The sequence below is a fragment of the Rhinatrema bivittatum genome, chromosome 1 (assembly GCF_901001135.1).
Source record: "Rhinatrema bivittatum chromosome 1, aRhiBiv1.1, whole genome shotgun sequence".
Taxonomy (NCBI): domain Eukaryota; kingdom Metazoa; phylum Chordata; class Amphibia; order Gymnophiona; family Rhinatrematidae; genus Rhinatrema; species Rhinatrema bivittatum.
The window spans coordinates 153,852,723-153,867,609 of NC_042615.1; the positions used below are offsets into that span (position 1 = coordinate 153,852,723).

Here is a 14,887-nt window from a genome sequence, read left to right on the forward strand (position 1 = left end):
GGTAATATAATCCATCCACAAAATTACTTCTGACCAAAATATTGGGGTGATGGGACTGAAAAAAGTGCCTCTACCCCCTCACCAGTAAGAGGGGAACCTTTATAAAACCCATTTTATGTAACTTCATGGGGTAAAATACCAGTGGTAGGAAATTTTATATCCAGACTCCTGAATAGAAGTACTAATAGTTTCCTTTATCAAACCTGAGGAAATCTCCCATGCCTTATCTCGGCTAATCGCAAAATCCTTTCCCCTCCCCCCATCAAGAGCCTAGACAGTGATAGAGCCCAGTGCCATTAATAATTTACAGGTAATAGAGATTAAACCTCTATTTTTAAGAGTTTAAAATTAGCTTTTCAAAAGCAGTTAATCCGCTCTCACAATTCAATTTTATAGGAGCCTGGAGGGCCTACCCTTTAAGTTGTAAAAATTGAATTACCAAGGCATTAGGGAGGTGATGTTTTTCACCCAGCAAAGAACTTTCACAACAAATTTGCTGCTCAAGGACCACAATGAGAAATTGGACTTAAAAAAAAAAAAAGGAAAATCCAGGTTGTTCCATAGAGAGGAGAAAATTTAATAGAATACCACACATTGAGAACCGAAGAAATAGGATGAGATGTATGGAAAAGTTTCCTCAGTTTGCAAGAGATCCAAAGAGGCATATCAAATGACTTGTGTGGGCAATTTCCCTTTCCATCAGAGTCTAGTGTTTCACTGTTTATGTGAAGTCATTCATCTAAAACGTGGCACTCTGCAAAACCATGGCCCGATATTAGAACCTGAAATCAAGAAATGAGGCCACCCATCATCCTATGGAGCCCAGCATGGAAAACTTTTTTTATATCAAAGTTTCTAGAACTATGATTTAGCCTCTCTGAGCATGCCATGAGGGGTCCCCTCAGTCTCTTCTTTTCCACAGAGCCTCGTGTCTCACTTTTGGTCTATTACTCTCTATTCTTCTTGTTAAAGTTCTTGATTGTGTGCTTTTGCACATTTTTTTCTTGTGTTCACCACGGGGAATCCTCTCTGTCGTCTCCTGTCATCTTAAGATAGGTTTTTCAGCGGTTTGGGTAAATTTTCTTTTCATATTCTGCTCCCCAGGGTGGCAGTGCACTCTGCCTGCCGGCCATCGACAGCCACTGCCATTGATTTTGGTTTGGCCTCCCTTTTTTTTTGTGACGCCATGTCATTGATGGGTTATAAGCCATGTCCAAGTGTTCAAGGACCAGAATGATATGGGGCATGGAATGGCTGTCCTATGAGGAAAGGCTAAAGAAGTTAGGGCTGTTCAGTTCTGAGAAGAGACTGAGGGGGGGATATGATAGAAGACTACAAAATCATGAAAGGACTTTAACAAGTTAATGTAAATCAGTTATTTACTCTCAGACAATAGAAGGACAAGTGGGCACTCCAGGAAGTTAGCAAGTAGCTTATTTAAAACAAATCATAGAAAATTCTTTTTCATCAGCACATAGTTAAACTCTGGAATTCATTGTCAGGGGATGTGGTTTCAGCACTTAGTGTTACTGGGTTTAAAAAAAAAGGTTTGGATAAGTTCCTGGAAGTTAAATCCATAAACTATGACGGTAATTAATAAGCAATAGTAGCTTGTGATCTGTCTAATGTTTGGGTACTTGCCAGATACATGTGCCTTAGTTTGGCCACTGTTGGAAACAGGATACTGGGCTTGATGGACACTTGGTCTGACCCAGTTTGACATTTCTTATGTTCTTATGGTAGATGTATCCTCTGCCTGGTGGCATCGCATAATGTCCTGGATTGCTGCAGGTTTACCCAGCTGACCCCCCGCAAGGATGTCATGCCTGACTTGAGAAGATGACGTGACTCTTCATGTCAGGCAAGTTGGAGCCATCTGCATCGGGAGCATCAACATCGAAGGACATTGGAGCCACACAGATGGCCACCAAGCCCTCAGCATTGATGGGGCCAATGGTTCCATAGGCGTGGAACACTGATAGGAGTTCCGGAGACAGGCACTCGCCAGCCTCCTCCAGGTCGAAAACATCAGATTCATTGTTAATGGCCTCTGCACTGGAGAGAGACTGAGCCAAGTATTGATGCACGGTGCTAGGAGCTGTGATGCCCTGAAGCAATCCCATGGGAATGATGGCCAATACAATGCCCAGGTATATGGCTCAGCCTCCACCAGTTCAGATGTTAGCCACCGATCCTCCTCTTAATTCCAGAGGATGTGGTAATTCCTCTTGGTTCCCATTTGGTCTTGGCATTGGCAATCTTCGCAAAGGAGCTCGAAAAGCATGTGCAAGTGGCTGTGGAATGGGCGGTGCAAGACTCAGTGTCTGGTTACCAATGACACTTGGACTGGCACAGACCTTCCTGAAGCTGTTGCTTAAATCTCTGCATGTACTCATTGTGGTGCTATTGACACAGCCTGTGTCGGTACCTGGTGCTGCGTTGATGCCCAGTGGGGCATCAAAGGCTCTACTGGCCTGTCATGACAGTGATGACGAAGCCCTTGTCATCCCCCAAGGGATCATAACTTGGATGCTTCAGACATAAATGCATCAGATAGTCTCCCTGTGGACCCATCTCCTCCAACCAATAGAAGGAAGTCCATCCTGCCAACATTCTTTCCTAGGCCCCATTCACACCAAGGCAAACAAGTTCTGCACAGTTTGGACTGCAAGAGATCATTGGCCCTTTGTCTAGAGCAGACAGAAGCCCATAGACAGTCCACCCTGTTTTTTGTTTCTTTTGGTCAGAAAAAGCTGGAGCTCGCTGTTGCAAGCAGACACTTTCTATTTAGCTAGAGGACTGCATCTCCTGTTATGCCCAGGCGTGATTGCTTCTTGGGGGTCATGCCAAGACTCACTCTGTCTGAGCCATGGCAGCACTGGTGGCCCATTTGCACAAGCCCCCATGGAGGAGATCTGTAGAACTACAAAGTGGAGTTCTTGCTACACATCACATTGCATTACTGTCTGGATAAGGATGGTTGAGGTGACAGTAGGTTTGGCCAGTCTGACCTTTGGAACTTGTTTGAGGTTTACAACCCAGCACTGTTCCTGCCTAGGGCCCATTGTTTTTGTTCAGGCTGGCTCCTCTCTGTTACCAACAACATCCATTTTTATTTTGTGCCCCTTGGCACTTGGTTGTTGGTCCCCTTATTTTGTTGGGGGGGGTCATCTGTAGCTAGGGAGTCATCCATGTGTGAGAACTTCCATCCTGCTTGTCCTCGGAGAAAGCAGAGTTGCTTACCTGTAACAGGTGTTCTCTGAGGACAGCAGGATACCATTTTTTATGAAACACGCCCACTTCCCGTGGAATTGGGTTTCCACTAAATGGGTATTTTCTTGAATTCTATTATGAGACTGCTTGGATGCGTGGTATAATGGCATGCTGTGCAAGTTCAGAGAGGCTAAAAGAAAGTTCTAGAAGCTCTGACATAAGTTTTCTGTGCCGGGCTCCATTGGATGATGTCAACCATGTATGAGGACTGCCATTATGCTGTCCTTGGAGAACACCTGCCACAGGTAAGCAACTCTACTTTCTTTTGTCATGGTATGTGAGCCATGTCAGTTTATGAAATCAAAATGCCAAGGAATATTTAGAAGAGGAATTAATATATATTACACAAATACGAAAATAATGATTTCAAATTGTTGGAGAGTAAACAAAAGTATTGGTTTAAAGACAGAAACAATGATTTTTGGGCACACAAATGGGAGCAAAAATGTTGGGAGACTATTTTGACCTAGTGCTGTTATGAAAATAAGTAGATACTGAGCAAAATATCCCATATCTTTATGTAGATCAACTTTTTTTTTTTTTTTTAATTACTCCCTTCTGCGCCCTGCCTCTCCACTTTCTACCCATGTGCAAACTCAGTGACTCGTACCCCTTCCAGGACACACGCACACAAAAAGAAAACCAATTCGTAAACAGCAAAGATGAAATTTGGTGTAAATGTCTCCCCTACTCCTTACCTCACATAAGAACATAAGACTTGCCAAGTCAAACATTTTATTTGGGTACTTGCCAGGTACATATGGCCTGGATTGGCCACTGTTGGAATCAGGATACTGGGCTTGATGGACCCTTGGTCTGATCCAGTATGGTAAGTTTTACATTCTTATGTGTTTATGCTGTTTACGAATTGGTTTTCTCTTTTGTGTGTGTCCTGGAAGGGGTTTTCTGGGTCTGGAGTGAGCGTACGAGTCATTGAGATTGAACATGGGTAGAAGTGGGGGATACGGGAGGGAGTAATTTAAAAAATAAAATAAAAAAACTTAAACAGGGAAGATGGGAGGGGGGGACCCCAGAAATATATATTTTACATCTTTGCTGGGGACTTGGGGGTGGGAATGCTCAGCCTGGTGGGGCAAATTATAACTTACTTGGGGTGAGTGTGAGAATTTAGATTGCAGGGCCCACTAAGCACTTTAAAAAAAATTAATTTTGTTATGAAGTGCAATTTAACCAGATATCTAAAGCAGGTCTAAAGTTATCTGGCTAAGTTACTGGTGAGAGCTGAAAATTGGCAAACTTTTTTGGATAACCTTACACTTCCAGAACGCCTGTTTTATCTGGCTAGATTTTAGCCATATAGTGATGTATCTGGTTAAAATCAGGCCGACTATTTGGTTTAGTATTGAAATATTTGCCATTTAGCCGGATAACTTCTGACAGCTTTGAACGTGACCCCTTTGTGCCTCAGTGTGGTAACCTGAGGCTTGCATAAGAAAGTCTGTATGAGTTGATTTTATCTCAGATCAAGATTCAGTGGGCGCAGATACTAAGGGCTAAAATTTAAGAATTGAGCAAAGCTAGAGCAAAAGTGCAAATAGTCTGCAAGACAGTTTGCTTTTCATAACTTTAAAACATTGGATCTTTTGCCCAAGGCTTTTGCTTTTGCTGCAGCATCTGAATTGACAGCATTTCCCTCCCAAACATCCTACCAGCCAAAACATGTGCAAAAATAGCTATTAAATTGGAGAATAATTATAAACCTTGCTAGTGGGACAAAATTCCTATTTGCACGTTTTGCATTAAGCTATTTTTTGCTCTGTTTTGTCTGTGGAATTTTTCTTCTTTCATAAGCTGTGGGCAAAAGATGTACAATTTCAAAATTGTGCAGGCTGGCCAATTTGCAAAGCTTTGGGTACTTTCCTCTACTTTTACCCAGTCCCCAAGAGCCTGCCATAGATGGAAGACAACCAGAAGAGATAGACTTTGAGGAACTCAAAAATGTTGTCTAGAGAGAAAAAAAACCCCCCAAACCTCAAGTGTACAAAAAGCTTAGCTGTAGGATTTTTCTAGTCTTTGGACTACATAATGGTATAGTGTGCTATAGTATGATATCGCATGTAAAAAACTGTACTGAATATTTAGAAACTGTTTTATTTAGAGCAGTAACCAATGCTTAGTTTTCTTTCAGGTAGAGGTTGGCGATATAATTAAAATAAATGGCAAAGACTATGTACCCGCCGACACTGTACTTCTCTCATCAAGGTAGAGACGCCTACTGAGGCAGATGGCTTAGAGGCGGGATTCTCTACCCTTCGCAGAGTTTGTTTGCTCCAAGGAAATAAGGATTAAGTAACAGGACTGGTTGCCTCTACCTTATTGATAAAATCATGTCTGTGCTTGAAAAATCCTTTTGGGCCATGGGTCCTGACAAAACTAGATATTTAAGGGGGTGACTTTTTTTTTTTTAAATATCCTGCACACAAGTCCACTTTGTAAATTATCCTACCAGATCTTCCGCACATATTCACATCTGCAAGCCTAAACTCTACTGCCGACCCCAAGAATGTTTCTACTCTGTTCAATGCACAGAAATGGCATACACGTGTATGTTAATCAAACCCTGTTTTACCCACAGAAGTCTCTTTGAAAATTAGCTGTTAAATGTATTGTGACTATATGGTCCCTGTCCCCTATAGAAGGGGAAGAATTGTCAAATAATTATTGGACTGATTCATCATAATTATATGACTGCGTTTGAGCCACGTTCTCAGTGAAATCGCAGAAGTACAAACTGAGAAAATTGATGGCCAAGTCTGTTCTCCTGAGTTTCATATGAGAAATTCATGAACCATCCTATTGAAACCCTCTTTAGCTCAGTAGAGCATGTCTTGATGTTGAATGAATATTGTTTCAAAGCTGTTGATTCTTATTTCCTTGGAAATGTACTATGTAAAATACACATATAGGAGACTTATCATTTATCAAAACTCGTTTTATCATCAGGTCTACAATATTTATATTGCTTGGATCTGTGGTTTGTCTCTTGCAATCATCAATTATAGTCTATTAATTATATAGGCAGACTTTTAGGTAAGAGCACTTTTGTGTAATCAGAATAAAAACATGACATTTGTTTACCATGGTTTGCATGCTAAATGTTTTGATAATTTCATAGCTTTTTGTTATATTTGGTCAATTTTAATACCTCAAATGTTGACTTTTTTTTGCTGAATTTCACATCTATGCCACTGATCCAGTATTTGAGTGAAATGTCTGCAAATGAATTAGAGCAACAAATTAAGCAGACAAATTTATTTTAAGCTAATAGAACAATTAGAAAGCAACAACGGAAGCCACTCACCATAGATCAAAATCTTAAAAATATTGAGGGCATTTAACACCTAATATCACATCAATCAAAATTGCCTGAGGTTCACTGAAAATGGCCTCATAAGTGTTGCTAGTCAAAGAGCTGTAAAATTTGCAGGGTGTCACAAACCAAATAACAGGCACTGGTTTTAATCGTATACCAATTAATAATGTCTTTTTTTATATTGTATAGAAACAGCTTGGTCTCCACCAGAAAGTCTTAGGTCCCTTTCTTAATTAACAGAGAGGAGGAACATACCATTCCCTAAGATACCTCCTCTTTGAGGATTGCCTAGGTAATAGATTCCTTTTCTGGTAAGGGAGAGTGAGCCTAGGAGTATTGAGGGCAGTGTTTTTTTATTTCAACGAGAGAGAAAGTGTTTCTGTGTACTTTCTGAGTTAGGCCCCAACCTAGCACAGCAAGTGAGAGACACAGCTCTGCCAGTGCTTTATGCTAAAGACTGGCGGGAAGAAGGACCTGAAGAGGTTTTTTTTTTTTTTTTTTTTTGTCTGTTTTTCCTACTTTTGTGATATTTTGGGGATTGACCAGACCTGCTCCTTCTAGGAGGCAGAAATTCCCCTTTCTAGGAGTGCAGGAGGGATCTGTCTGTCTCTGCCATGCAGCTAAGAGGGGTTTGCAGAGACCACCACAAGAGGCCTGTTTTGATGTAACTTCTACCATCTTTGGGAGGGGGGGGGAAGTGTTTTCCCTGCCCCCTTCCTTGCCCAGGACTGTTAGTTAAGATCTGCTTCCAGAATTGATCTTTCCCCCATGATTGAATTTGGGAGAAGAAAGAGGAACATCTGGAGACCCCCAGTTGGAGTCCCCACCCTGGGATGCAGGACCACAGACAGGTTCGACTTCGGGACATGTGACATGGGCCTCAGGGACCCTATACTCAGCTAGGGTAACCAGTCCTCGTTGGGCTATTTGCTTTTCTCCAATGGAGGAAACAAATATCTCTATTTCCCACAATGAAGGACTTTTACACAAGAGAAGACCTGTAAACATCCTGTACTCTAAAGTTTACACCAAACCTGGATGTAAATGGACTTTGATGTTTCTATTCATCTTGATTGCATTATTACAATTCCCAAGACAATATTATTTAAAAACTCAGCCTGTGAGTTGCAATTTGTCTGGTAACATACATGTTACCCTTGCTCTTTGGCAAGGGTAACATGTATGTTACCCTTGCCAAAGAGCAAGGGTAACATACATGCATACAAGGTATCCTTTGCCAGGGCAAGAAGGTTAGCCTCTACCCCCACAGAAAAGACCCACTCCTTGGGAGGAGAAGAGCTGGGGAAAAAAGCAGAGCAGTTAGCTGTGTTGTATGAATTCTTTTATGTGCCCTGGGAACTAGACATTCCTGGAAAAAGGGTTACATTTGCATTTAAAAACACCAGTCCAAGTCTATAGAAGAACAAATGTGGCCTAATGAGCATCAAATGTAAAGGCATTTAGCTAAGGAGAGCAAATTCTTAGCCCTTGTAATCCAGGCACAGAAAGGACACCTATCGGTGCTGTGAGACACAATGTAATGCATCATATACCAGTCCTGCTTCAGGGGCCACACAAAAGTAATAGTATAACGGGCTAAGGTTTCAGAACTGTCCTGCAAGTTTTACAGTTCTTTGACTAGCAGCACTTTTTTATGATGCCATTCTCGGTGGATATTGGGCCAGTTTGATTGTAGTAACATGTCAGATATTAAATGCCCTCGCTCTTCTGTTGGATACATTTTAAGTACATTCATTTTGCTTGCAAAGTAATGTAAAATATTAACAGAAATGTTCTTGATGTTTAAGGCTAAAAGCCTCCCATGATTTTACTTCACCATCAATGCCTCTTTTTTTTTTCTCTTGTTTTCAAATTAAAACTTGTTTAATAGTCCTGGCTTCATTATAACCTTAACATTTGAACAATTTGTACGGCAGCCACAAATTCTGAGAATGGTATGTTTGAAGACGCAATATCTTACAGTTTGCATTTTAATCGTTGCTACCAAATTTTACTGATGGCTAGACCTGGAAGCATTTTTTTTTTTAAAATCTGGAAGCAGCTAAACATGTCTATTATGCCATATTGTCTGACCTGAATAAAATGAGTTTTGAAAATGTGGCATTAATAATTTATATTAACATGTTTTGTACAATTATTTAAAACTGTCTTATCTGTTTTTCTTTTTCTCTCTGTTACTTGTGTTCTCTGTTTGATCATTTTCATATTGGGTATGTGTAGGTGGCTATAGGGGAAATAGTGAAAGTGACCAATGGGGAACATCTCCCAGCTGATCTGATCAGTCTCTCAACAAGGTTAGGATAAAATGGTTCTGTGGGAAATGTGTATGTGGGTCCTCAGACGCTAAATCACAGTGATCTGCTTACGTTTCTGGGAACACAGCAAATGAATTCTCCACTTGCTGGCATGTTTGTTCAATACATTAAGACAAAGGGCATTTCATATTTGAATTGAAAGGTACAATATATTTGGGGGAGGGGAGCAGATATGCAGTTGTCCCAGCTATTGAAGCTTTTCTTGCTTTGTTTAATAAGGCATGAACGAATAATAGTGGAACACTTTTAAATATGTAACTCTTAAAAATGAATAGCATCTCTCTGAAACTATTAGAATCTGGTGGTTTGTGAAAGATACGCTGAGGACCCCCCCACACTGAGTTGGATGTGGCACACACTTTTGCATGTTGTGGAGCTGATCTAGTCACACTGTGTTGCAAATGGCAACCATGTACTGTACTTCTTGCACTTTGAAGCTTTTTAACAGTGTTTGTGGTGTTGACTAAACTTTTCTTTCTGCTTACTAATCAGAAAGCTATCCTTAATCTGCATTTTCAATGTTATTACAACTTGTAGGTCTGTTTGTAAAATTGCATGTTATGCCATCTGCAAGGTCGTTGCATCTTGAAAAGCTTTTAGGATGGGCTTGCTAAAACTGAAATTCTTGTTTGTGCCCATTTTTTATTTTTTTTTAAGAATGGTTGAGTTTAACTTCTATTGTGTATCTTTACTTTCGTTGAGTTTGCAGTAGTTTTACAAATGTAAGAAATATCCTTATTAAGTGACTCTTGGGCCCAGTGCATCCCTTAAGGTATTTTATAATTTGAATGTACTATGTATACATCAGAGTATTTTGTGATGTCTACCATTCCTAAATATTATCTTATACAAATCTCCTTCATTCTTGGTTAGATCCTTATTTTTAAAAGCTGCAGAATGATGCATCACACAGTTACTGACATGTGTGAGATGTATGTTGGTGGCTTTTCTTCCAAATATGACTGCCACCAAAAGCATGAGGACATGGTAAAAAAGCAAATTAGCATCTGCATTTTAAATTGAGACAAAGCATTGCTGCTTACCATGTTTACTTCTGACATATATAGCAGTGTACGGTGGTATAATGCTTTGTAAGATTGATAGTCTGCTATTACACGTGCACTAATTTTATTTATTATATTTGTGTTCCACTTTTGCAGAAAATTCAAATCAGATAAATTAAAACATACACCAATTAAAGACATAAACATAACTTGATACCCAACAAACTCAAAACAGCACTAATAAAACAACTGAATGTAAAAAGAAATACTGATCAATCTTCAAGTTTCTTGTGACAGAAAATTATGGATGTTATAAGAGCTGCACAGGGTCTCTTTTGAGTCTCAAAAAGCAACATCTCAACTAGTTGCACACTTTATCCATTTGTGTTTTGAATTGGCTTTCCAAAATCTGAATAACCTTACTCTTTGGAAAAAAAAATATACTGCTTATTAAAAAACAAAATAAGAGTTTCAGTTTTACCTTTTATAATGGTTTAGTAGCCAGAGGCCGTTCAGAGCTCATAGAAGTGATCCGTGCATTTGGTTGTTCCTTTTAATAAATCTTTGACTTCTTGTAATAGTGAGCCACAATCCATGTGCTACATCGAAACATCAAATTTAGACGGTGAAACAAACCTTAAAATCCGTCAGGTAAGCCAATTTGTTCCTTGCATTGCTGCAGCTGTCAAAATCACAAACGTGTATTATCTTTAACCTTATTGTATTGGTGTTCTGCTGCTGATCACTGCAGAAAAACTAAAAATGTTTAAAGGAGGAGGTCAGAACATTTCTGCAAGAGATTATAAATCTATTGGTGCCATTACTGAACTGTTTAGAGGGCAATTGTGCTATTTTGCTTTCCTAGAGTTTCTGCAGCAGGGTAAAAACTGGCATGACTGCAGCATCAGAGCAAGTGTATATCTTACCCCCCAGATTGCACACACAAAGGTGCTAGAGAGGACCTCAATTTTATATTGCTAGCACAGTAGCAATTTTAGAACAGATATCTCCATTGTGTATTATCAGCCTTGGCTTTCCTTCAGGGACATTTGAAAGAGATTATAAATCTATTGGTGCTATTACTGGACTGTTTAGAGGGCAATTGTGCTATTTTGCTTTCCTAGAAGAGATCCAGAGGGTGAACTCAGATAAAATGAAAGAAAATTTGTTTCTCAAATATATAATTTAAAATTTAAAGAATAATCAAAGGAGGTTTAACCTGAGATTTAGAAATGTTCCCAAAAGCGGAGCAATTTTTCCTAAAGAGATGTTTAAGAAGTAGCCCGAAATCTTGGAATACTCTCCAGAAGCCCTGCCACCTATGGAAAAGATTTTTTATTTGCCATAGAAGATCAAAAAGAGAAGAAGGGGAACAGCCTGAATCAATAACAGTTTGTAAGTGGGATTCTGCAAACACCATTAGAGTTCAAAGTAGTTCCAGCAACATTTTTGTCTTACAGCTTGAAACCTTTGAAGTTGAAATGATCAGACACTTTGAAACTGACAAAAGAGGACATAGGTTTCTTAATTTATTATGAGCCATAATATTCTACTACGGGTCACCTTCTGATCATCCATCAACTCCCTTCTCCTTTATACTATCTATCATTAGAATACTTTTTATGACATAATTTCCAGCAATGTCATCTTTTGCTTATTTTGTTTTGACCTGAGAAAGGGAGTACTAGCTCTTGAGAAGTCAAGAAATGTATTAATCTAATAAAAAGATATAACCTTGTGTGGTGGGTATTTTTTTTTTAACCTTTAATTTTGGGATATTTTTTCAAAACATATTACATGCAAAAATCCTGGGCTTACATGTGCCTGGCCAATTTTCTAAGGCACAGCCACATTCTTAAATCCCTGGGACGTGTGTAAGTCCCGGGGCTAGAGGTGGCCGGCACAGCGGCCATTTGCCGCTGTGCCGGGGAATTGCGTGCTGGCGCCCGCAACTTGTGCCTACTTGAAGCAGGCACAAAAGGTAAGGCAAAGATTTGGGTGGGGGTGTTAGAATAGGGCTAGGGTGTGGGAAGGTTAGGGGAAGGGTTAGGAAGGTTTAGTAAAGGGGTAGGGAAGTTCCCTCCCAGGCTGTTCCTAAATTGGAGCGGACTGGGAGGAACTGCGGAAGGCAGCGGGCATCTGCGCACACAGGTTGCACAAACGTGCACCCCCTTTGCGCGCCAACCCCCGATTTTATAACATGCGCGCACATGTTGTAAAATCGCATGTCCATGTGTGCGTAAGTTTTGAAAATCTACCCATTTGTGTATCTTGAAACTAGATAGAGAATACCTTAAAACTGATTTTTCATTATGAAGAAAAGTATTTTTATGGTTCTCAAGACACGACTCTGACGACTGTACAGCAGAATTGTAAACCATTTATTTTGCACTGACAGGAAGCTTTGGCTATAGGTGTGCATTTTTAATTTTGGATGCACTTGCAAATGCCTTAAGTTTTAAGCTATAAAATGCATGTTCTTTTTTTTTTTTTTAACCAGTTTATTGGAGATTATTTTTACAAGATGAAACCTTAATGGTAACTACTGGCATTTCTTTTCCTTCATTTTATTTTGTTTGCAATCTGTGGATTGATATTAGCCACATTGTAAGTTGTATTGGTGCTTCCTATACCGTTACTTGTTTTAGAGGAATATACTGTTTATTCTTTTTCTTAGAAATGTTCTGCTATTCTTCTGTACTTAGAGGGCTACAAGAAAGATTAACAAGACATTATACTCCATTGAGGAAACAAATTACTCATTGCATTTAGTCCACAAAATGGAGAGAGAACCAATACACCATTGTCCACAAAAGGCAAAGAGAAAAATTCCATGTTAGCATAGGTTCGTTCTTCCTTTGATCTGCCCGACTACAACCCTAAAATGTATCTTTGCTTCTCTTTTCCCAAAACCTACAGACTCCACTCCCACCGCTGTGAAACATCTTTATCCCCAATGATTCAGATCTTCTCCAAACCCAGCATCGCAATGATCTTCACGAAGATTGTTCCTCTTCAGCATGATCCCTTTTCCCTTTAGCCACTGCCAGCAGGATGAGGGTGGCACATGTGTGCTGCTGGGGCTGGAGGTAGCCTTTCCATCCTTCCTGCACTAGGCCTTAGCAAAACAAAAAGTGAGACATGAAGCTTTGACCTAAGCAGTGGCTTCCCCTTGTGCCAAGGGATAAGGTCACGGAGAACTGAACCTGGGCAACACCTCTTGGCTCCTGCCATCAGGAGGCGTTCTAAGGCATTTTCCCACTGCTTGGGGGAGAGCAGAAGTTGAATACAGCAGGTCCTTCTGCTTGCATCGGCTTCTGGAAACTGTTAAACACTGCATACATAGCTATTTAAATCACTAAAATTTAGGACGAAAATTGATTTAAACAAATTTTCATCCTTGGGAAAAATCTGGGAATTTTGGGTTGAAAATCAGTGTGTGCTGAAAAATGAAGGATCCTAGGTATCTTGAAGACTCCAGCAGCAGTGTCTCACTAGTCTGAAACAATCTTGGATCTCTTTCTGAAATTTTGATGCTAATATTTTTTTTGTTTTGTTTTCCCTGTGAGAAAGGATGTTTCCTATGAAATATGCTGGATCATAGCATTTCCTTTAATGCGTTTTTGATTGTATATTTGAAATTTTCATAAATATAAAATAATTGTATTTAGCTGCCCCTGCTAACTTGAGTGTTGAAAAGCATGTTGGGATATTACTGTCTTGGATCTGCATAAAATAGAAGTTGTCCCAGCTCCTTTGTTTCAGCAGTCTGTTGGGTAAGACATGATGATTATATCTTCCTTAGTACTCTCTGCTCTAGTTCAAGGCATGTACATTTTTACCCTGCTGGCCTTTATGCTAACAAACTAAATTTAATGTGTTGAAATTGCTGTAAATGTTTTGACTTTAATACCATTACTGCTCATTTTCCCCTGTCCCCCATTCTAGCCATTCGCTATTTCTCTTCTTGCATAGATCCTAATGGTAGGGAATTGCAATGAAGAGGTCTCTGGTTTTGAAAAGAGGACCATCTAACCTTTCAGGGAGAGGGAAGCTTCAATAACTGAGAGGAACTTGGTGTTCTACTTGATTTATAGGGAGCTATTAAATTCTTCAAATACAACGGTTGTCTTTGGTTTAATGCCCTATACATCAAACAAAGGAGTTTAAAAATGATCCAGGCTTATGCTAAGAATCAGTGAAGTTCTTTGAGTAGTAGTATAATATGCTCCATATTTCTATGCCCCAAAAATAACTCGAGCTGCAGTATGTTTTTAAATAATTGCAGTTTCCTCAGATTAACCTCCATAATTCCCATATACAGGGAATTGTAATAATCCAGGAAAAGATTAAAGCGCAAGAAATAGTTGTAAGTTCTGGTTTTCCTAAAACATTTTTTAATATACAAATCATATGTATGGCAAAAAAGAAATGCTGACAAACTCAAGATCTGATTTGACATAAAGAAAAACCTAGTGCTGTACCTAGAACTTTGGTAACCCCCACTAGTGTGCAAGCCATGTGTGAGATGCACATTGCAAAATGCAAGCAAAGTTTTAAAATATGCTAACAGAGCAAAAATATCAAAACATCTGAAATTGATAAGGCACACGTTGAAAGAAAAAAATTGAAGGAGAGAAGCCTTGAAAGGATGTCCAATAACAAAATAGTATAAATAAAACAAATGCCTCCTGAATAAATAATAAACTGTTGGTTTCCCTTGGCTTTAGACAATAAATCTTCCTGTTTTTTCATTTCAAGACACAAAATGCATACGTTTCCCAATGATACAGTGTGAAAGATTAATTTGAATGATTGATGACATTGTTTTTTTTAAAGGTAATGCTTTCTAATAGCTATATCAAACATTGTAGATGATTATAGCATTACATTACAAGAGCTGCAATACCAAATTAAAGTATTGAGGCCTGTTCATCTGG

At 39.4% G+C, this 14,887-nt stretch overlaps 1 protein-coding gene across 4 annotated transcripts in view; it reads left to right on the forward strand.

The window, feature by feature from the left end:
• ATP8A1 (ATPase phospholipid transporting 8A1) overlaps window positions 1–14,887 on the forward strand; it is a 559,403-nt gene that overhangs the window by 104,486 nt on the left and 440,030 nt on the right. For 3 of the 4 annotated variants that reach the window (XM_029588616.1, XM_029588605.1, XM_029588632.1), the window contains exons 7-8: window positions 5,423–5,496; window positions 10,529–10,598. In XM_029588616.1, coding sequence (XP_029444476.1) covers window positions 5,423–5,496; window positions 10,529–10,598 — 144 coding nt within the window. Of the gene's footprint in view, window positions 1–5,422; window positions 5,497–8,848; window positions 8,923–10,528; window positions 10,599–14,887 lie in introns of all 4 variants that reach the window. The other variant, XM_029588626.1, reaches the window with a different exon arrangement.